The sequence below is a fragment of the Amia ocellicauda genome, chromosome 3 (genome assembly GCF_036373705.1).
Source record: "Amia ocellicauda isolate fAmiCal2 chromosome 3, fAmiCal2.hap1, whole genome shotgun sequence".
NCBI classification, from domain to species: Eukaryota; Metazoa; Chordata; class Actinopteri; order Amiiformes; family Amiidae; genus Amia; species Amia ocellicauda.
Genome location: NC_089852.1, coordinates 26,639,982 through 26,661,851, shown reverse-complemented (window position 1 = coordinate 26,661,851; position 21,870 = coordinate 26,639,982). Strand labels below are relative to the sequence as shown.

At 38.7% G+C, this 21,870-nt stretch overlaps 1 protein-coding gene across 1 annotated transcript in view; it reads right to left on the bottom strand.

The window, feature by feature from the left end:
• Positions 1 to 10,516: 10,516 nt before the first annotated feature.
• The window catches only part of crhr1 (corticotropin releasing hormone receptor 1), a 71,408-nt gene continuing 60,054 nt past the window's right edge, over positions 10,517 to 21,870 (bottom strand). The window contains exons 10-16 of the mRNA XM_066699980.1: positions 18,020 to 18,173; positions 17,189 to 17,249; positions 16,384 to 16,456; positions 15,652 to 15,737; positions 15,006 to 15,141; positions 13,435 to 13,476; positions 10,517 to 10,668 (exon numbers count right to left, since the gene is read on the bottom strand). Of these exons, the coding sequence (XP_066556077.1) occupies positions 10,528 to 10,668; positions 13,435 to 13,476; positions 15,006 to 15,141; positions 15,652 to 15,737; positions 16,384 to 16,456; positions 17,189 to 17,249; positions 18,020 to 18,173 (693 nt within the window). The 3' untranslated portion in view covers positions 10,517 to 10,527. The remainder of the gene's footprint in view (positions 10,669 to 13,434; positions 13,477 to 15,005; positions 15,142 to 15,651; positions 15,738 to 16,383; positions 16,457 to 17,188; positions 17,250 to 18,019; positions 18,174 to 21,870) is intronic.

Here is a 21,870-nt window from a genome sequence, read left to right as displayed (position 1 = left end):
AGAATCTAGCCCCAGGAGGCAGAGGCAGCAAACAATTATAATCATGCATCTGACATCAAGGCAGAGAACTATTGAAATCAAAATCCATGACCAGCATTCCCCTTAGCTCTTCAATGACTGTCTGGGCTCGCTCTTAACATAAAAAATAACAACAACAACAACAACAACAACAACAAAAAGCACAAAACTCCTTCATCATCCTCTAGAATCAGGATGAATCTGTGTCAGTTGTTGTTGTTGGGTGAGATTACAGAGAACGTCAGACTGCTGCCAATCTGCCAATTCTTAAAAGAAAACTTGTCTGCAACCTTGTGTAATCGAGTAGGCTCTGCATAACGAATAATAATTGTAAACAAATCCAAGAATCCTTGAAAATATCCAAGAAAGGGTCTTTTGAAGTAAATTACACTTGGCCTAAATCCTTTGCATCTATCTGTTTTCATGACTTTTAAATTTGTCTTAGTGATTAATGCTATAAAACATCTACAAAATATTCTAACGGCCACAAGGGGGCCGGAGCCGCCCAGGCTCATTAGTATGCGTGCCGCTGGGAAGCAGCCCACTGGACATTAAAGTGGACAGTATGGGATGTTTGGGGTTTGGGGATGTTTGTTTGTGTACTGCATTTTGTTTCCCTATGTCCTCCCACTGTATGTGTCCCTCTGTCTAATGTTCTGTTCCCCCCCGAGTTATCTCGTCTGGGATGGAAACAGCCTTCCCCACCTTTCATGTCTTTGTTGAGTTCTTTCTGCTGCCAATTCCTGCCTTTATAAAAGCGGGTTGTAAGTGCATGCGAGGAAATAAAGAGCGTATTGAGTTGATCACATTCATGAGTCTCATGTTTTTGAACCCTTGTTTGACAGTATGCTTGAAAACTGTTACAATATGAAGGAAAATCACACAGTTTAGCACATGTGCCCCCAGTGGAATGGCAACAACACTTTTTCTTCCTTTTCTTCTTTCTATTTCTTTTTTCAGTCTATCACACATTAATGCAATAACTCCATCCAGTCTGTTTATGAGGTGACATTTCAATCTCTCTTGGTTTTACAGTTCCATCTATATGGACACCCCCATGCTATTAGGCAGCTTAACCCATGTTGTAAATGGCTCCATCTTTATTAGTGTGGAGGTGATTGAATTGGTGGAAAGAAAAAAGAAAAAAATAAATTTCCCCCAAAACATCAGAAATTAAGGATTCGGAGACAGGGAAGCTGGAAATTAACCTCTGGATCCATTAAGTACTTTAAAAACTAACGGTGTGGAACAAGATATTGTATAATGGGAAATTTAGGTGGGGAACTGTTTCTGGCGTTTTTGGCAGGTTTGATTGAATCGCCAATTATACTTCCATCAAGCAAGCAATCCCACCCTCAAATGTGTTGCAGGGAGCAAAAGAGGAAATTGTTAACAGGGTTTGGACCAGCAATTTATTAAACTGTAGCAATGTCAATTTTAAAATACTTTAAGCGGTTAGATGGTCTGTCTGAAGTACCGGATAGTGAACACCTTGGTCGCCATGTTTTTGAAGACTCCCAGGCTGTGTGGAGAAAAGGCCTAGCATGACCTGTTCTTGACTTCCGCTGGAATTCCCCATTAAAAGTGGTTGAATATTAAATAATTATCTCAACTGTTAAGTACCAGGCACCTTTATTTATTCAGGTGTTTCACAGAGAGTTAGTGAAGTGCTTTAAACCATCTTGCCAGATTCACATGTCATTATGGCAAAGAGACTAGTGTTCCTGATTAATGAAATCTGTACTTTGAAAAAGTACTTTGCGGGAAATTGTACAGGAAATTGTTCTGAAGAACACCTGGAGCTTTGTGAAGATAAAAGACCTCCACTTTAATAAATACAGAGCAAGGGATATTTATAGAGTGAGGAAATATCACGCCACATGCCAGAAAAAAAATACATACATCAGTTTTTGCTACACAATGAAGTTTTGCTATGCGTGTGGTGTATATTTTTTCAATTTCGAGATTCTTTTTTCTCTCCGAGGTCTTCAAATTGGTGAAAATGGGCAGTTATAGCAGCATTTCAGAAATGTCAGCAAAGCCATAATCTCTTGGAATGCTGGAGGAGGCAACACACTGGATTATTCCAACGTGTAGTCTTACACAATGCAGTTTAGTTTCTTCAAAATGTTTGCGTCGCATTTAGAACGGTAACTCTTATTTTACGCAGATTGTGCATTTGAAAGAGCAGGTCTGTTGCAGATAGATAGCTTTTTTTTTAATTCCTCACTGCTCTGGTGGGTGAGGAATGAGATAAATCATTTCAGATCCACTGCTATCTCAGAACAGTTTGTGGCAGAAAGGGATACATTTGATTATGTTGGCGTTTCACAGGTTTATCAGGAGGACATTTATCACAAATCATCTAAACGATATAAGCCATACACTCATCATAAATTATGTGGTGAAAAAAGTAACCTACATGACCAATAAATAGTCTTCTACTAAACTGACTGGAAGTGACACTGGCTTGGAATGTGTTTACTGTAATTTATGTAAGGTAATGGTCAGCAGTTCTAATTTAATTGAATTTGGTCAGTCCCCTACTGACATTTAAAGGACAATCACTTTTTGTCTGCATGCATGAAAAGTACAATACCTTGGAGGTCCAAAACCATTTATGCTTAATTTATTTCAATGTTATTTTGATATTGCCCTTATATAAAAATGTTCTTCACCCTCGAAGCCTTTAATGGAAACTGTCCTGCCTATATCTTAAGACCAGGTCCAAGCTGGGGATTAGCCAGAAGCAGCTGCGAGTATAAAATATAATTAAACGAGTCTAGTGACTGAACGCTGTGCCTGTCCAAGCATTAGTCACCTCGCTGATGATATGAGTGGCAACCATTTTAATTATAATAGAATAACAAGACAATGTGACATTATTAGAAGACACTGAATCATTGAATGTGCAATACTGTGATAAACCGGCAAACATGCAATCCGAGACTGAAAACAATACCTCCAGAGCAATGATCCATCTCAAATCAGTCATGTGCAAGGAGAAAATAAAGGCACGGCTCTCCTCACAACTTACAAAAACACATTTTAATGCAACAATGTATTAAGCACTACTTCATATAGACTCACAGAGGAGCACTTTCCATCTTCACTTTTCATTTTTTTCTCTCCACTTTTTTTACAAAGTATTTACAATTCTTCACTTTTCCAAAATCTAACATGTACAAAGACAAACAAACAAACAAACAAACAACAACAACAACAAAACAGAACAAAACCAAAAGTAAATAAATATCCTCTTCTGTTCCACAATATCGGAAACAAAGCCATTGCAAGTTTGTCCCATAAAATTATGAAAGAATAAACCAAAACATGTTATACTATACACTTAGAACGTCTTTCTTAATTACTGTAAAGATATTCTTCACAAAGGAACACCCAAGACTGAATGTTTTTTAAAATATATATTATAATACACAAAATTGACCCTGTGCACTTTCAGGTTAATACTCTTAAATAAATGATAAATATAAAACTCTTTATGTGATAAATATACTTAAATACAAACATATATATATATATATATATATATATATATATATATATATATATATATATATATATATGTGTGTGTGTGCATATATATACACATATATATATATATATATATATATATATATATATACACACACACACATATATAGTATGTGTTTTGTATTTATACATATACTATAGAAACATATTAGCATATACAAATATAAGTAAAAGAATGTAATAGAGCACATGGACATATTATTGTATTAAAATAACTCTCTGACGCGGGGCTAGTGCTGTTTAAAGAGTGAAATAAAAAATGCCATAGGTATACAACAGGATTGAATAACTGCACTTCTGTCAGTGGCGTAGTTGTCAAAACTACCCTAATACAGCTTCTTACATAGAGAGGTAATGTGAACCACATATGTAACACTGATCAGATTGTGCAAGTCTGTATCACTGTTAAGCACATTGTGGTTGATCAGTCTAATTACAAAAGATTAAAAACAAACATATACAAAACACTGACATTTTGTGACATACAAACTTATTTATGTGCCTCTTGAGACTGTAAGCAAAGTTCCTAAGTGTAGTTTGACAAAAGACATCAAGTCTTCCCTTAACAAAAAGTTTGGCTTTTGGAGAAAGACTTGAATTATTTTGCCCCAAGATAGTATTTAGCAGGCTTGTTCAGTGGTTGTCCCTGTGTACAGTGAAGTGTTTACAGTTTAATTTGAAGGTGTACTGCATATTTTGTAATATAATAATTTTGTTAGATAGATCTTAATGAAGTTACAGATAAAATCAACACTATATGATTCACCAAAACCCCTTAAATTGAGTTTTGGAAAGAAGGAAATTAATTCAGTGGGTTTTATTTTCTGCTCTGTTTTACCCCAGACAACTGAATTCCTGACCACAGTGTGAGTAAACGAAAAGCTATACAGTGCAACACTGGCTCCTTTTAATTAAAAAGGCCCTGTATATCCTTCAACCTGATGAGAATTAGCCCCATGCAACTTTAGTGATGTCAACATCATATTCCTTAGTCAATACACAGATCCTAAGGCAAGCGTGAAGATATTGTCCTGTAACTGAACGTAGAATTGTTCACAAAAAAAAAAAAGATTAAATTGTGTTGCCTCCTGAAAGGCCAGCAATGAAATGATACCGATAGTTCTTCTGAACAAAGACGTAGTTTCTGCCAGAGTCATCGGATTTCATATTTCAGTCAGAGTCTGACTCTCACACAGCGCAGCCTTCTTACAGCAGTGCCCGCCTCGCTTGAAGAGCCGAGGCTTTGGGAATGCCAGCGAAACAGATGCCATGACAGAACATGCTGGATCGCATTTTCTTTCTTTTTTCCCTTGACACTCCTTGTGGCCTACTTCTACAGAGATACAGCTGACTCCATACAATGACAGATTCCAGCCCTGTGTTTGGGAACGGCAATGTTATGGCTGTTATGAGATTCCTACATGCATCTGCTAGGAGAAAGTGCTTAGAAAGGCCATTTTCAGGAAAAAATACATGGACCTACATTTATCTTTCAGTGTAGATTTAAATTATAACGCACTTTGGTAACTAAGAATATAATAATATCCAAATTAAGTTTTAATATTTGTTGGGATCTCACTATAAAACAAAACCAGTCTGTCCCCTATTTGTTCATATTTAATAATAATAATCATAATCATAATATATCTTTAGCTAAGCTGATATTAGCTGCTGTTTAGACACAACATGTGAGACTCCAGGCTGATTTCTATGTTAGACTGTGGTACGCCTGCTACTTGGGTTTTCCTTCCACCAAAAGATGACTGATCTGAAACGACTCAAGATGCAACCTGCCTGGGCAGAGAACCCCGGCCAACTCCTGTCAACACAGCCAACTCTCTCCGGCAGACATGAACAAGGATTCTTGTCCAAGCGTCTCTTTTACTGTTTTCTTCTACTGGCTGATGCTTTTATGGCAAATAGTTTTGAGGCTAATTATAGCAAATATGTTAATTTAAAATGAGATGACCTCATGCATTAAGCCTTTGCAGTCTAATTACCTTTCCTAGAAAAGCTTTGCATTCTAAACACAGAACAAAGCTTGTGCTCCTTAATTAGTTTCTCTGTGCAGAGCTATGAAGATATTCTGCAAACCTTCAAAACACTGGGCTGTGTGACCAGTGAAGCCACATCTGCTGAATATTCGTTGAATCGAATGCATATTTAGTTCATGTACAGCGGGTGTAGGAGTATCACTCAATTTCAGGATACAAAAAACATTGATATATATATACACACACATCTATAAATCTTCTGTGACCCTTCACTTTAGTTCAGTGACAACCTGCGATGCGGAATCTAAGGATAATCACAAAAATAACTCAACTCACTGGTAAAGAAATACAAGCGGAAACCTAAACGTCCTTCTGGCCAAAGGCGACGAGAGTTAAAATGAATTCCTAGCCTGTTGTGGTTTAGAAACACTGTATTTTAAAGGTCTGTGGTTCAAGGTGTACTCAGTCCTTGCAGTTTCAAAAGGCGCTATTGGGAAAATAGGATTTGTCCTACCTCTAATATCACTGTCATTAGGAATAGGCAGAGAGAATACGGACACCACAAATGGCTGCTTCGATCAAAATGTCACAGCATTTTTAAGGCTGGCACAGCATCAGAATTGCAATGCAGGAGCCTGCTGTTACAGTAGATACTGGCCTATCCATGCCAATGAAGTTGGTTGGCAACTATTTCTTAATCCACCCGACACTTCATTTTTAATTACATGAATTTAATTGACATTTGCTGCAAGCACATTTACCAACACTGAGATGCAACAATAACGCATCAAAGGCTCGTCGTGACTCTGAGACGAAGCTGAACAGCCAGCCATCTGAGGTGATTCTCTATCCTCCGGCGTGGGCTACACCTGCACCTCCTGTAATCCTCTCTTGCTTGGATACGACACTAGCCCCAGGGATGAGTCACATTCTCCTGTTAGCACGGCTCAGAAAAGTCAAACCTGTTGTTATTTTGCAGTAAAATCAGATTGTGGGGGGATTATAATATGATTTGTTCAGATTTCATTCTGTTTGGATCCAAGTAAAAAAAGGCATTGTAGGTTTTCTCACCATAAGAACACAATTTGAAGGTCTAAAATGCCGCCTACCTCTCCCTGTTTAATTAAAGATCCCTGTTGGCAATTTATTCATTTGGTCTTGCAATTCCACAATACATTTTGTGTTTTTTATAATTCATAGTTTTTGGTAATCACTATCTCTCTCCCCCTCCCTCCTTGGGGATAATAAAAGAAAGTTGGAAAAGAGTCAGTTGCATTATTGTATTCTGCCCATGAATGTGACAAATCAGGTGATTAACGTGGTCAGGAACGGGTAAGTTATTACCAGCTTCCTGATCATGAAGGTGAGCTTCAGCAACTACCTAATCACTTTCTCGACACACCAAGGTGAGGAAAGGTGGGCCTAAACTGGAGTGGCAAGGAGTGGACTGAGACAACAACAACAAAGAATCTTATGAAATGTTACTGCTACATCATCGTCCAAAATTTGGGATTTTTGTGAATCCTCACCCTCCTTCTTAAACAGTTAACATGTAGGGCTTTGAGTGAAGTGTTGCCATTTATGGTTTCAGTGTTGAGAAGAATCTTAATAACTCTCACTTCACTCTTCTGCTACCCTTTAAGGTGGTCCTTACTTCATGTACGTACGTGATTAACTGCCAAAAATTATCCACGGTACAAAATATTTCAGATTCCTATGGAAAGCTGACCCCGAATTGATTAGATTGAGTAATACTGTGCGATGCTGCGAAAACAGAGAGGATTACACAGTGCGCTTCAGCAGGAGAGCGGCTGTGCAAATTGGGGTAATGAGATATGAGAGGGCAGCAAATTTGTCTAAAATGACACGGCAAATATACATTTTCCCGAGGTATAATGCTCAATTTACAAATTAGATTAATTTTAGGGGCAATTATATAAACCTATCCTGGCTCATAGTGTCTGAGGGAATTATGATGCCAGATTGCACAATCTTACCCCAAACCAACACTTACAATAAGAGAATGGGCTGGCCATGTGATTCTCCCATCAAGGATCTGGTGTTGCTATTTCAGAGGGCTATGGTAAAGCCTGGAGGGAGCATAGCTGGATCTGTTATTAATTCAGAGAAACTGGCTTACCTCCAAAGGCATGCAGATTCAGACAAGATAATGCTAATTTCTGACAAAAAAGACATTGCATTCACTGGAGGAGAGAGTTAAAAGCAGGGAATAGACTAAGCTGGAAACTCCGTCCTCTGTTCCAAATCTATTTAAATGTTTTTTTCGACACTTTGAATTTTGTTTTGTTTTGCTTTTTCCAAGTCCCCCCTGCCAGTAATACCTGTTAACCTGAATGAAAAACATATTTGAAGAAATCTTGCATAATCTTGTGAGATCAACTGTTATTAGTCATTTAAAGGCTAAGCTCTATCTGACAGAGCTTCTCCAGAGACGTCAAGTTTAGTCAAATTTCACGTTCTTCCTTTCCCTGGGGTTCCACTGTAAAACCAGCCCGGCTGTGACAGCGCTTCATGCGTTCATTTAAATTAAATTCATGATCTGGCCCATGATACAGCTCAGATCTTTTTAAAATGTAAGTCCTTAGAACACAAAGCCTTCCTTCCTTAAAAATAAAATAAAAACTAAAAATGGTACTACTGTGCTGGCACCTGCCAAGCATGAATAAATTATAATGGGTACATTATTTATTCTCCAGGATCCTGTGATTCTTGGTTTACACAACTGGGTAAACTGGTTTCCTGGTTTTCTACAGCCTGACTGATGATTTGAATTGGCAGTTGATAAAGCTACAGCATGGCCCTGGATCTTAAGATGCTTCCTGAAGTTAATTTGTACAAATCTCTTTTATCAGGGTCAAAGTAAATGCATTATAGATGGGGAAGCCTTGAATAGGAACGGTAGCTCTCTCTCTCTCTCTCTCTCTCTCTCTCTCTCACACACACACACACACACACACACACAAACACAGTGGCTCCAATAAGAATATAAGAATATAGTAAAGACACTGCTATTATAAACTCACTTTAAGTCTATAAGTCTTGATTCCTGTTCAGAATGAAAGAAATAATGACTGGAATGGGATTTTCAAAATGGCAATATTTAAATGTTACTTCTTAATGGACCACTGCTTTGGAAATGTGTGATGGTTAATTAATGATAATAGGGAAAGAAGTAAATGTGATTACAGTGCAATTTGTGTGAAGACTAGTAACTGGAATCACTAGTTGGAATTGTCTCTATCTCTATCTCAGGAACGACACGTCCTGTGTCTGCATCTCCTTTGAAGAAAGGAGACTGTGTGATGGATAAATACATTCATTCTTTAGAGAATTGCAATGTTGTGCAATAGAATTGTACAAATGGTGACCCACCCCCCCTGCTCCCCCAAGAATGTAGAACATTGATTACTGATGTTAAAGAAAAAAAATATTTTCCTCTCTCAAGGCTCAAGTCAAATCTCTTACTGTGTGTTAAATTTGAAATCCCAAGCACTGCTGTGTTACAAATTAAAATAATTGCACATATCAGGGGAAAAATACAGGGGGAAAAAGGGCTAGACCAAATCAAAACTTTGACCCACCCATAGATGGCAAATTATGGAGTTGTACCCTATTGCATTTTGTTTTATAAATAATAGAAAGTGGCTGCTAACAATACATTAAACCACCACAGGGTACAGATTTGTACTTGGATTTGGAAGGTCAAAGTTTTGATTTGGTCTAGCCTTAAAATTGTCTTGCTTATCAAAACATCAATGAGATAAAAACCTGGCACTCTTCAAAAATATAATAGCACTTTTAATACCACGCAATGCATTCAGAGTATACATTCATTTTTCACATAACATAGTGTGAGCAAAAGAAGTGTCACAAGATGACTACATTTCTTCCCACTTTCTCTGCAACACACCTGATTATTATGCAAATTTTAAACCATTTTGTGCTTAAACATTTTGTTGAGTGCCAGGTGATCCTTTCTGCTTGCAGCCTCCACTCAGCAAATACGGCAGATAGGGCCATTATAACTAATGTAAAGAATATCATGAATTTACATTAGATATCTCTCTATATGCCTTCCTTCCATTTTCAGATCACACGATCAATGAAAAGGAAAAAGAAGATGAATTTATCCTATTATATGCTTTATGATAGTCGATCGCAAAAAAGGAGGCAAGAAAAGCCTTTTCCACTGAAAGGCTGTGGCCCCCAGAAGTAAGAAAAACACATTTAAACTCTGCTCTTACTCTGACGCTGGCTGAAGTCAAAGGTTTTACAGTGCTATAGAGAATAATATAAAGAGTGTTACTGAAGCAGGAAAAATACACCGTTGTACGTGGAAACTGACTGAAGGTATCCAGATTAAGTCTCCTTCTCCAAATTGCTCTTCATTCCTCCGTCTTTTTTCACAACAGCACTGTGCTCCTCAGAAATCCACACAGCTCCCCCTGATATTACCATCGTTATCTGCGTAGCACAGTATTGTAGGTTTCAGAAATACTCTGACCCTCAAATAAGCAGCCAGCGCAAACAGAATGGAGCACTGCATTGGTTTTTCAAAAGAAAATGAAAACGTTTTTTTGTTTTTTTTAAGTCAGACAAGAAGTAAAAGGAAAACCCTCTCTTAAAGCTATAGAAATCAGATTGTTTTGGACTTGAGTACATTTCTCCCCCACACATCTTTAGTTACAATTTCTTTGGTGGCTTCGGTCCACCCCACACTCACAGAGAGAGAGGCCTTTTATTTCTTCTTTTTTTCTCTACAGAATAGGAAGGTAAGGTCTCCGTTCCTGTGTTTGTGTCTCCACTTCATGATGCTGTAAGCTTGTACCCTGTTTGCACCATTGTGTGTTCCCTGGTTTAGTCTGTTGGGGGTTCGGTTTCCCCGCGTGGCCTCCCCCACCCCTACCCCACCACCCCGTCTGGTTTGCTGGCTCTGTCCTCACACCGCGGTGGACTGCTTAATGCTGTGAAAGCTGACACGTGTGGGCGAGGTGGGAATGGACATGGCTCGAGCCACTCGTGCCCGGATTGAATGCTTGTCTTGCCACCGGTGCCAGCGTTTCCTCACCGCGGATCGTACCTGCAAGGAAAATCAAGGGGGGGAACAAAAACAATCAAACAAAATACATAAAAAGCTAATTTGCATAATTGATATTCTACAAAACACAAATTAACTTTCCTGTTCATTCTTTTATTGTTTGTGCCTATGTTTGTGATCGCTTTTGCTTAGTTCTCTCCAATGAGAGAAAACAACAGCAGGCAGAAATAATGTGGTGAAATTCTTCCAGGATCAATTTGTATCTTTCTTTCCCTGTCTTTTGGGACACAGATCTCAAAAGGATCAGCATTTAAGCTCTCTGGCTTTCACACATCACCTTTCCCTCCCTACCAGAGGCTTCAACGACAAATCTGGATGTCTGAAAATTGCACCACAAAAAAAAAATGTATCAAAAAAGAACAGTTCGTTGCTTGCCTCTGTGTCTCAGTTAAATACCGGGGATTATTAGTCAGGGCTGAGCCCAGCCTTCAGGGGTTTATACAATCAAGCACTGAGCAGAATCTTTTAATCCGTCGGCTTTTTGTGCTTATCTAGCATATCTATAACGACTCAAACCTTTATGATCGGTATTATGTAAGCCGGGGTTAAAAAGCAAGAGAAGGAATGAAGAAAGGATTTTATACAGTAAAGTAGCTGAAGACGAGTTCATAAATACTTCTTCAAAACTGCAGCTCTGAATCACAGGGGCTTTAGAAGAAAACATCAGCTCATCTATAGAACCCACATTGAAATTAAATTTTAATGATGCATCAATTCAAAATCCTGTTATGTTATTCTGTGGTTTCGCAAATGTCCGCTGAATACTTAGGGATACATATTAATGTGACAAACTGACAAGTGTAATTAATGTCACTCTCATATGGAAGGCAACCCCACATTTTCTTCTATGAGCGTGAACATTATAACTCCACCAAATACAATGTAAAATGCAGTCATAACTTAACTCAGATGCCCACATTTTGGATAAAACTATCAAGAGAGAATAATTCTCATTGAAATACACTAAAAATCACAGTTCTAAGAAATGCACATTCATTACAGAGTCATATATGAATCCAGGTAAACAAACAGAGAAATGGGTTACAAATGTGTATTACATGAGGAAATCTGGGACCATTTCTGTCTCAAAATATATCGTGCTAGTGAAGCCAGGCTGTTTATTCTTTCTTTAGATATAAAACCTGACAGTTTGTGAGTCTGCCGTGTTAAAGCTCTTTGGAAAATGTCACTTATCGTCTTGCTGATGTTACACTCCTGACAAGTCAGTTTATGGCGCATAAGACGAATTAATAAAGTACTGTCTGGGCGAAATTTGTGTGATGGTGTTTTGAATGCATGCCTGCACACACTGAAGAGCGAGTGAAAAGTGAAGAATCTGCAAAATCAGACATCAGCTGAAGATGCTAAAAGAGTACACAAACGTAGCTCAGATCAGGAGGGGTTGTGACACATGACCTATGTCTGCTGAATCAAGATCAAGAAACATTTGAAAATTCATATTCTGATTATTGTATTATTATTATTATTATTATTATTATTATTATTATTATTATTATTATTATTATTATTATTATTATTATTTCTTGTCAGGCGCCCTCATCCAGGGCAACTCACAGTTTACACACAAGCATTGCAAAAGCATCACATTAGCATAATCAGGCAGGTTATTATATTTGAACCTTTCTCCGGATCAATAACATGAAGTTCATATCTGTAGTGTTTATGTATTCAAAAAGGAGACCTTGCGAAAGCTGGCAGATACATGCTGTTTGGAGCTGATCCTGTGACCTCACACCCCCTCCCCACCCCCTCTCCCGGTTTTACAACTTCCAGCAACTGCAGGGCAATCAATACATGTATCACCCCACAATCAACAATTGTGTTTATGATTTTGTTACCCATTATTGTATGACTGTAACATGTGGGATTGAACTGACTTACAGTTATAGCATTCTGATCCAGAAACTGTTTCACTGAAAAGTGTCCCTGAGTCATTCTTGTAAAAGTTGACGACAAAGGCCAAAATAAAAAGGTAGGCATATGTACTTTTTTTTTAATCACAACAAATTAAGAAAGTAGCTTTAAAGCGGATTCTTAGAGAGATATCCAACATTTTTCACAGTAGATAGACAGGAGAAAGGATTACGGATTTTTTCCCAGAAGGCATCGCAATGCATTGTAGACATTTCCTCATAATTTGCCTGCAACCAGTTTTGAATTTGAAAGAGATCAACAGGATCATTCTTGAGGTTATGTTCGTAAATTGAAACATGCCCTTCCTAAGTTTGGAATGAATTAAATTAAGGGAAATGGTTTTGTGTGGATGTATGTTTTTAAAATTGTCATCCAATGGAATGGAGAGGGTTTGTATTACAGGCCGATCGATCACACGGACTACACTGAGGTATATTATAGGAGCACTTTCAGGAGCTAAAAATACCTCGGAAAAATACAATACTCTGGAAACCCAGTAATCTGTACCAGATTTAGCCTGGTTGCATGAATATTTGATGATAAGTAATTTTAACTGGTATCGACTGAAAAAGGGGAGACATTACATTTGACTGCTCAATGTGTTCTCATTGATTTCCACCACACAGCCGGCAATCTACAGCCCATGCTCAAATTATCCTCCTAGTCTGTTTTGCATTGCGGGCCAGGCTATTGATTTGTACGTTTCAGTGATGGAACACACACACAGGCCAGACAACCTGTATCGAGTACACAGTGTCAGAGGTGGCAAGGGCTGGACACCACTGTTTGAATAAAGGTCACGGATGCGCTCACCTCACTGTTCAAGAAGCAGTAAAAGACGGAGACGAAGAAGCCCTAAAAGGAAGGATAAACAAACAAAATCAAGTTTTAAAAGAGATATCTACTTACAAAACATCACACTTAAAATGCCAACAGCCCGATAACCTCAACGCTGAAATTTCTTGGCCTTTCAAGATACAAACCACACCTCCTCAAACTTCTCACAAAGGATTGCTTCGTCACTCCCTGTTTTAGTGCCATGTGCTTTTCTCACAATGGAAAATGAAGACCTGTACAGTCATACAAGTTACAGTTATAAAAGGTCTGTCACTAGACTAGGCAGAATAGCACAGCTGGAGTAAAATATATGAAAACCAAGAAATTAAATAAATATTGCTATATATAGTCTTGGAAACTGTAGCCCTTTCAACAAGTCTATTCGCTACTATTTCATAGCATTATATATAACTTATATATACACCGATCAGCCATAACATTATGACCATCTGCCTAATATTGTGTAGGTCCCCCTTTTGCTGTCAAAACAGCCCTGACCCGTCGAGGCATGGACTCCACTAGACCTCTGAAGGTGTGCTGTGGTATCTGGCACCAAGACGTTAGCAGCAGATCCTTTAAGTCCTGTAATTTGCGAGGTGGGGCCTCCATGGATCGGACTTGTTTGTCCAGCACATCCCACAGATGCTCGATTGGATTGAGATCTGGGGAATTTGGATGCCAAGTCAACACCTTGAACTTGTGATTCATCAGACCAGGCTACCTTCTTCCATTGCTCCGGGGTCCAGTTCTGATGCCCACGTGCCCATTGTAGGCGCTTTCGGCAGTGCACAGGGGTCAGCATGGGCACCCTGACTGGTCTGTGGCTACGCAGCCCCATACGCAACAAACTGCAAAGCACTGTGTGTTCTGACACCTTTCTATCAGAACCAGCATTCACTTTTTCAACAATTTGAGCTACAGTAGCTCGTCTGTTGGATCGGACCACACGGGCCAGCCTTCACTCCCCACGTGCATCAATGAGCCTTGGCCGCCCATGACCCTGTCGCTGGTTCACCGCTTTTCCTTCCTTGGACCACTTTTGATAGGTACTGACCACTGCAGACCGGGAACACCCCACAAGAGCTGCAGTTTTGGAGATGCTCTGACCCAGTCGTCTAGCCATCACAATAAGTCGCTCAGATCCGTACTCTTGCCTATTTTTCCTGCTTCTAACACATCAACTTTGAGGACAAAATGTTCACTTGCTGCCTAATATATCCCACCCACTGACAGGTGCCATGATAATGAGATTATCAGTGTTATTCACTTCACCTGTCAGTGGTCATAATGTTGATCGGTGTATATATAAATATATATATAAATGTGCTGAAAGCATCATGTAAACCAGTTCCACATTGTTTATTATTATCTGTGTGAAACTACAGTTGGTTTTTGTTTTTTAAATCCTAAGAAACCCCAAACATGGGTGAGTTTCTGCCTGGACTCAGTGATGAGGTATTGTTGGACAAACCTATGACTATTCAAATGAATGTCATATAACTTTTTGGCACCAACATGAGAAAGGGGGGGAATGCTGCATAACACACCTGAAAAGACTCCAAAAAGGAGTTGAAATATATAAAGACAATCTGGGAAATTTCATCCTCTCCAGGGTTGACAAAAAACAGCATGTAGGTGATCCCCAGGAGTGGCAACAACACCAAGGTGGCTTTCACAGCTTTCCTTTAAGAGGCAGAGAAGGGAGGGTATTAAAAGAACCTCATAATATTCATCATCAATTCACCATCATCATCATCATCATCATCATCAGTGTAAATATAAACATAGTGTGAAAAGCCGGATTAGAATGTTGTACATTATAGAACCATAAGCAGATCAATTAAAATCGGTACATCATAATAAAAGATAAATGTCCTACTATAATAAAAGTGTTACCAAATCATCAGAGAACAAAGTGTGTCAGGAGCTGATTAAGTCAGCCTGTTTCACATCTATGTGCATGTGGTGTTATAGTGACAGCGACCACTCTTTTGCCAACTGTTAAAAACACAAAAACAGGCATATTCAATTTCATTTAAAAATAAAAACCACATTCCTCAATTATCTTGTGTCACACATTCGATCAGTTACTTATTTGCAACCTGTTATGAACCTATTTTAATTTAATTAATTATGTATTTTAACCCGTCTGTAATTTAAGTTTCGGGGGGGGGGGTTCGGTTATGACTTTACCTGTACTGTATAGTTTCTGATGTAGTTGAGGCTCTGAGTTTTGTCATCAGAATTCTTACAATGTTGAACAGAAAGATAAAATTGATCTGGAAAAAAACAAAAACAAGAAACAATGTCAGAAGTTGAGTTGCATGATACAAATTCCATCACCATCTTCAGAAATCAAATTCACCTTAAATAAAATCAAAGTAATATATGCATGTTGGTTCCTTACATGCCATAGACAATGTCTACGTGGAGTCTTTTTTATTGATAGATTATTAACATTCCCTGCAATTGATAGGAATTCAACACTTTTCTCGAGCTGATGCTCACATCATCTTTATAAGTATCATCATGTTTTAAAGAGCTCTTTTAAAATGGCCAGGATCATCACATAAAAACTCTATAAACACACCAGTGAATATATTATTGCCTATATCATAATTATATAGTAGTATTACATAAAATATTGTTGGTGATGAATCCTAATCTTTGCTGTGCTCTAACCCAGATTCTGGTAGAGACATTTATAGAGATTATAATCAGTAATTAAATTCAATCTTTCTTGCTTGAAGGACGAATTCAAGTTATGCATCATAACATATAGAATAAGGAGCATTTATGTGCGAGTAAAAGGGACAATTCTTCGTGTCAGGATTTATTGCTAAGAAGCAATAAATGCTCAACAGTGGATCCATCTTAAAAAGTGAAAGAAGCGAAAAAAGGACTGATGAGACAGATGATACTTACCAGCAGCACTAAAATCATGGGACCTTGATAGATATAATCGGTGTACACTCCAGCCCGCTTCCCAAACCAGCACCTGATATATCACACGCCAAAAGGGTAAAATGTTAAAGTCAAGTTCGCAGCTCTAACAAAAGTCAAATGCAGTGAGCTTGTCAAATAATAGGAAATGTGTAACTCCTACAACAAAGCAAGACAAAACAACAATAACAACAACAACATAAACAAATACTACGAGATCAACAACCACACTAAGACAGCCTAAATACTATGCAGCCCTTGTTTTGCTGTCTTCCTCTCCTTAGGGCTGTTTGTCTCTCTTACTCTATTTTCAGTAATGGTTCATTTTCCCATTCTGATTAGACTGATAAAAACGATAAATCCTGGATGAGTTTAATTATTCTATAATTGAACTGTGCAGTGTCACCTACATCAAGTACATCTGCTTAGATTACACCTGCAGACCTTTTCTGATCTTCTCTGGCCTTCATTTTATTCAATGTAGTGTGTGCACATAATGTTTTTAAGCTGTAGCTGATTTGTTGTAGTGATGATGCTGAGCAGATGTTATATAATAATAAAATAAACTTGTGATTAAATGACTCACTTTGCAATGGATTTGCAATGGATTGTGTATCGATCTGGGGAGAATGTTGTAAATAAGCTGAGTTAATGAATGACATCCATCTATCTAATGATGAGGCTTGGGTTATGACAGGCTTAAAGCAGAACAGACTGCTTGAGCATAGACATCTGCATGGGGGGGAAATGCTGTTTACTATTCAGACAAACGGGAGATTTGACTTACTTTTCATTGTCATAATAAAGCTTCCCGATAGCCCAGGCAACAATGATTGGAAACGGAATGCCTGCAAGCAAAATCCATGTTAATTCCCTTGCCCTTTTAATTAAATCACCTGGTTTAATTGCATAGAAAGGGATAATTATTTGTAGCTTTTGCTAAGCAGGGCATGAACATATTTCTTTACGAAAGCCTCAGCCGGGGAGTATTAATTTCTACTGCCAATAAGATTGCTTGGTTCTGCCTGTTACAGTGCATTCAAATCCAGAGAAAAGCTTAAAATCTATTAATTTTGATCCAAACATATGCAATGATATTTAATTTATATATATATATATATATATTTGGCATAAATAAGAGAAAATGTGCAGCTATATTCTACAAACCTTTTGACAGCAGAAAGGGGAACAAATCTGGGAACTCACATCAATAATGTAGCACTGCTCCAGTTTTGGCTGTAAAGCTGAGTGCAAATTTGTAACACTTTTGGAATATGGGTTTTATATTTTAGTCCCGTAGAAGATGAGAGGCTTTTTAAAGTGAACAAAGTTGTTCGGGTGCCGTCCTGAATTTCAGGAAGAGGCCTTCTGCAAAAAGATCTGCATCTTTCCAAAATATGGGACACTGGAGAACATTTGCAAATAAAGGCCTAAACCACATGCAAAACTCCAACCAATCCATGAGCAGCAGGTGACATAATTGCACCATATTTTATTGCCGGAGGTCACTTTCTACCACTTATAAATGAAAAACACAAGGTTAATTCACAGGCGGTGAATATTTTGATTTCTCCCGGCCAGAGGGCGACTGTTATTGCAGAGTTAGGGCTCAACTCACACCATCCAATGCAGATGAACATCCACTTGCGCAGTTTGTCCGTGGAGTAGGTGAGGACGATGGCGGTGTGGAGGTAGCATCCCTCTCCGAACATCCAGAAGAAATTCGTCACGTGGAAGTAATTGTATGCAGCTGTGACCAGTCGACACCAGATCTGAAAAACACATACAAAACACCACGTTTGAAGAGGTGTCACTTCCCTTTTACATTACAACAGTGCCTCGAGGGGGTATTATTCTCATACAGACAAAGGCAAACCTAGAGAGTTATAATAGCCCTTCTGTAGATGGACAGTCGGGGGTGGAGGTGATGCAGAGGAGTGGCACTCCTTGCAGTTAATAGAAAAATAAAATAGGTCCTTTAGAAGGCAGGAGCAGATCTATAAAAGCACCTCTGTTATTGGAAAAGGTAGTCAGTGAAAGAAGCCATGCTGTCGCAAATTACCAAAGGCCCGCCTTGCATTTCTCCTAAAGGCAATGTTCCCCTTGTTTTTTAATGACACATTTAAGGGGGTGTTTTCAGGATCACATTCATTATCCCACTAGGACTTATCCGCCGCCCGCTATGGTTCGATGTGTGTACTGAGAGTAATTGTTATCAAGATACGATTGCATGTGAGAAGGAATGGCCTCTCTGACAGTCAGCCTGCAAGGGATAGAGATTCTCTTTGGGAGAGAATGTGTTTCTCCTGTTGCATGGCTCTCCAGACATGTTGTAAAACTGTGTGCCTTACGATCTCTTACCATATGTTAAAACACTACATGTGGTAGAGCTGCCTCAGTTGCTACCAAGCAAGAGCAAAGATGCTTCTCTCCCAAGTACCACTGTGCAGAATGAGCTAAGAATGCCTGGTGTCACTACATTGACCTTGTGTTGCAGTGGCCATGTTGTGCAGCATTCATCAGGGACTTGGAAGTGGGACTCTGATGGATGTCTGAAGCCGTACATTTCCCAACTGATATACACAGCTGAAGAAAACTGTCACATTGAGATGGTGATGGATCTGCACGCTTTCCCTTGGAACAGAAACATTTGTTCGAGTCCACAGTGCATCCCAAAAGGCAATGCTGTGTGCTGTGTCCTTCTCATAGCAGGAGAAGTGAGTTTGGGAATAATAGAATAGCAATTGGGATAGCATAATGTTTGGCTCAAACCCCAAAGCAGCATTTGCAGTCTCTCCCTGGATTGCTCTCAAAGATAATACATTTGATGGCTGGGGTGGTAAGAACTACAGAAACTATTACTATGGCACCAGATTTGTGTTAATTTGCGGTTTTAGAAATACGCCAGTTTGTGGTTTGTGGAAATGCTTCTTTCTCTTTCTGTGTTAATGCTGTTGTATTGATTTGGAAAGGAGATATCTTCTAAAAGGACCTGGTTCTGAATTGTCCATGCTGTGGACTATTGTGCCCAAGGACTTCTGTCCCTGGAGACAAGCACTGTGAAAGTAAGTGTCCTCCTGATTTTGACCACAACACTGAGAGTGCTGCTGGCTCTGAAAGAAGAACTATGCCTTTGGGAATCAGACCTCTTAAAGGGTGAATCAGGTGCTCAGAATGCTTTCTGAATCAAGCACAAAGAGAGAGAGAGAGAGAGAGAGAGGAAAAAAATCGTTTTTGAAGTTTCTTGGATGCAGTTGCGCATTGTGCGGCCTAGAACAGACCACAGCATTTCAACAAACTTCAAAGTCGTCTGTATTCAACCAAACTGCTTTCTTTCATTTTTCCAAAACCAAACAAACAAAACCTTGTTATTCTCTGTTGCTTCTCCTATCTGTCCTCGCCTCTCAAACAGTACCGGCCAGGGACACTTATGTAAGCAGTGGGATGAGTCTAAAGTTTCGGTCAACAGATTTTGTTTACCACTGTAGAGATACACTCTGCCTTCACACAGAAATAAATAAAGAATAAGGGTACAGTAAACAGGAGGCCATTTATAATTTGTCAGAGCAGCTGTTTCATAACTACTTGATTAGATGCAAAATAACCTGAAAAACACACACACATAAAACAGCTGTTTACCATACAGGGCCTAGAATAGTGCATCTGGTAAAAGCCTCCACACAGTGTATAAGATGTGCCCATTCGAGTCCTATTGCTATTGATGACTTTAGCTGGGACTTCACAGGGGGCAGTGCACCAAAAGCCAAGTGTTGCCGAATCCCATGTGGGTGGAATTCAGCTGGGCAACCCTCACTCTACACAAGCGTCTCCCGGTGGCTTCTCGGGCACCGGCAGGTTCTGATTTCCAGAGGTTCCAGCTGCATCAGATCCTCCAAATTGGCGGTATAACTATGATGTGGGCGCCTTGTGCTTACAGTGTAAAAACAAAGCGTATGGCTTTGACAAATGGTGTTTCTGAATATAAATATTTTATGTGCAATGTTTCCATGAGCAATGACATTCTGGTCTCTGCAGATTGGAGAAAAGGCCAGAACAGACATCAGCGCATGCAATTATCCGGAAAAGACAATCCCCTTACTGTGCGTTCTGCTCACATCACAGTTGTTTCCCTATACAAAGACTGCATCGCTGCATTATAATACACATTTGGCCAGATTGGGTGACACAGTTTATTTGTGAGATAATGGCCCCCGCCGATCGGTGACCTCATTGACAGTGATAGCTGATTGGGTGAGAGCCCACAGAAAGAAGACGTCTTAGTCAGCACTAGCATTGACTATTCCTATTTCATCGAATCTTTCAAGGATCTTACGATTAGTCTGAAATGAGCAACTTCCTATCAAATGAAGCTGGCGTTAGAATAATGCAACTTCAAACCCTGATGTTGGATCATGCATGTTTTCATGTATCATACATAAACAGGAATAGACCTTACATTTGATCTCCTTTCTGAGAAACTTTTTCAGGACACTGTACTCGTATACAGAAGAAAACTGTACACTTTAATGTATGGCATAAAAAAACAAGTCTCCTAAATCTTTTGTCTTCTCTTAAACAAAACTTCCATCGTGATTTGAAAGATGTATTTATCATATAAACCAGTTTATCTGCAATTAAATGTATGTATTTAAATGATTGTGCTTAGTATTGCTAATTGTTTATGATACTGCTTGTGTCTATGCTATTATATTTCCTCACTACTTGATACAAATTTTATATTCTGTTTAAATATTTTTGTAATATAAATATCAAGTAATAATATATTTCAATCCCATTTAAATTATGCAGTAAAACTATTATTTTAAAGAGTTAAATCTGAATCTCTAGGCCGTTTATCAGATAAAATAATCAATTTAGAACCATTTCAAGAATTTAAAGCTTTATGATATCCATAAAAAAGACGTGCTTTTCTTGGGCTGGACATGTCACTGCTGGTTGCCAAAGTCTTCAATTACAAATTCCTCTGCCTCGGCTGCTTTTGTTCTGATCTAGTCCCAGCTTCAGATGTAATTGCCTAGGGAGTTGTGTGATACTCCTGCAACAGCACTTGCCTGTACTGTTTGTGCCGGGGTTTGTCTTCATGTCTCCCATGCATATATGAAGCACTAAACAGAATTATTTAATGATTGACAAAAATGTACATAATTACAGATTATTATTATTTTTTAATAAAAATCCTTTTCTTATGCCCATTAACATAACTCCAAAAGAAAGGAAATATCGCTATCCCAAGAATTGACGATATGACAGATATATAATGGGATATAAAGTAGAAGTAAAATCCAAGTGCGATAAGGCTGAAACCTGTCAGTAAACCTACATAAAACAAACAAATGCACTGATGTCTAATGTGTGACATCTAGTGCACACTTTCAGGTGCATTTGCAAGTAGTCAGGATTATATATTTAGGTTTTAAAAAGCTGATGATCAAATGGATTTAAACCTCT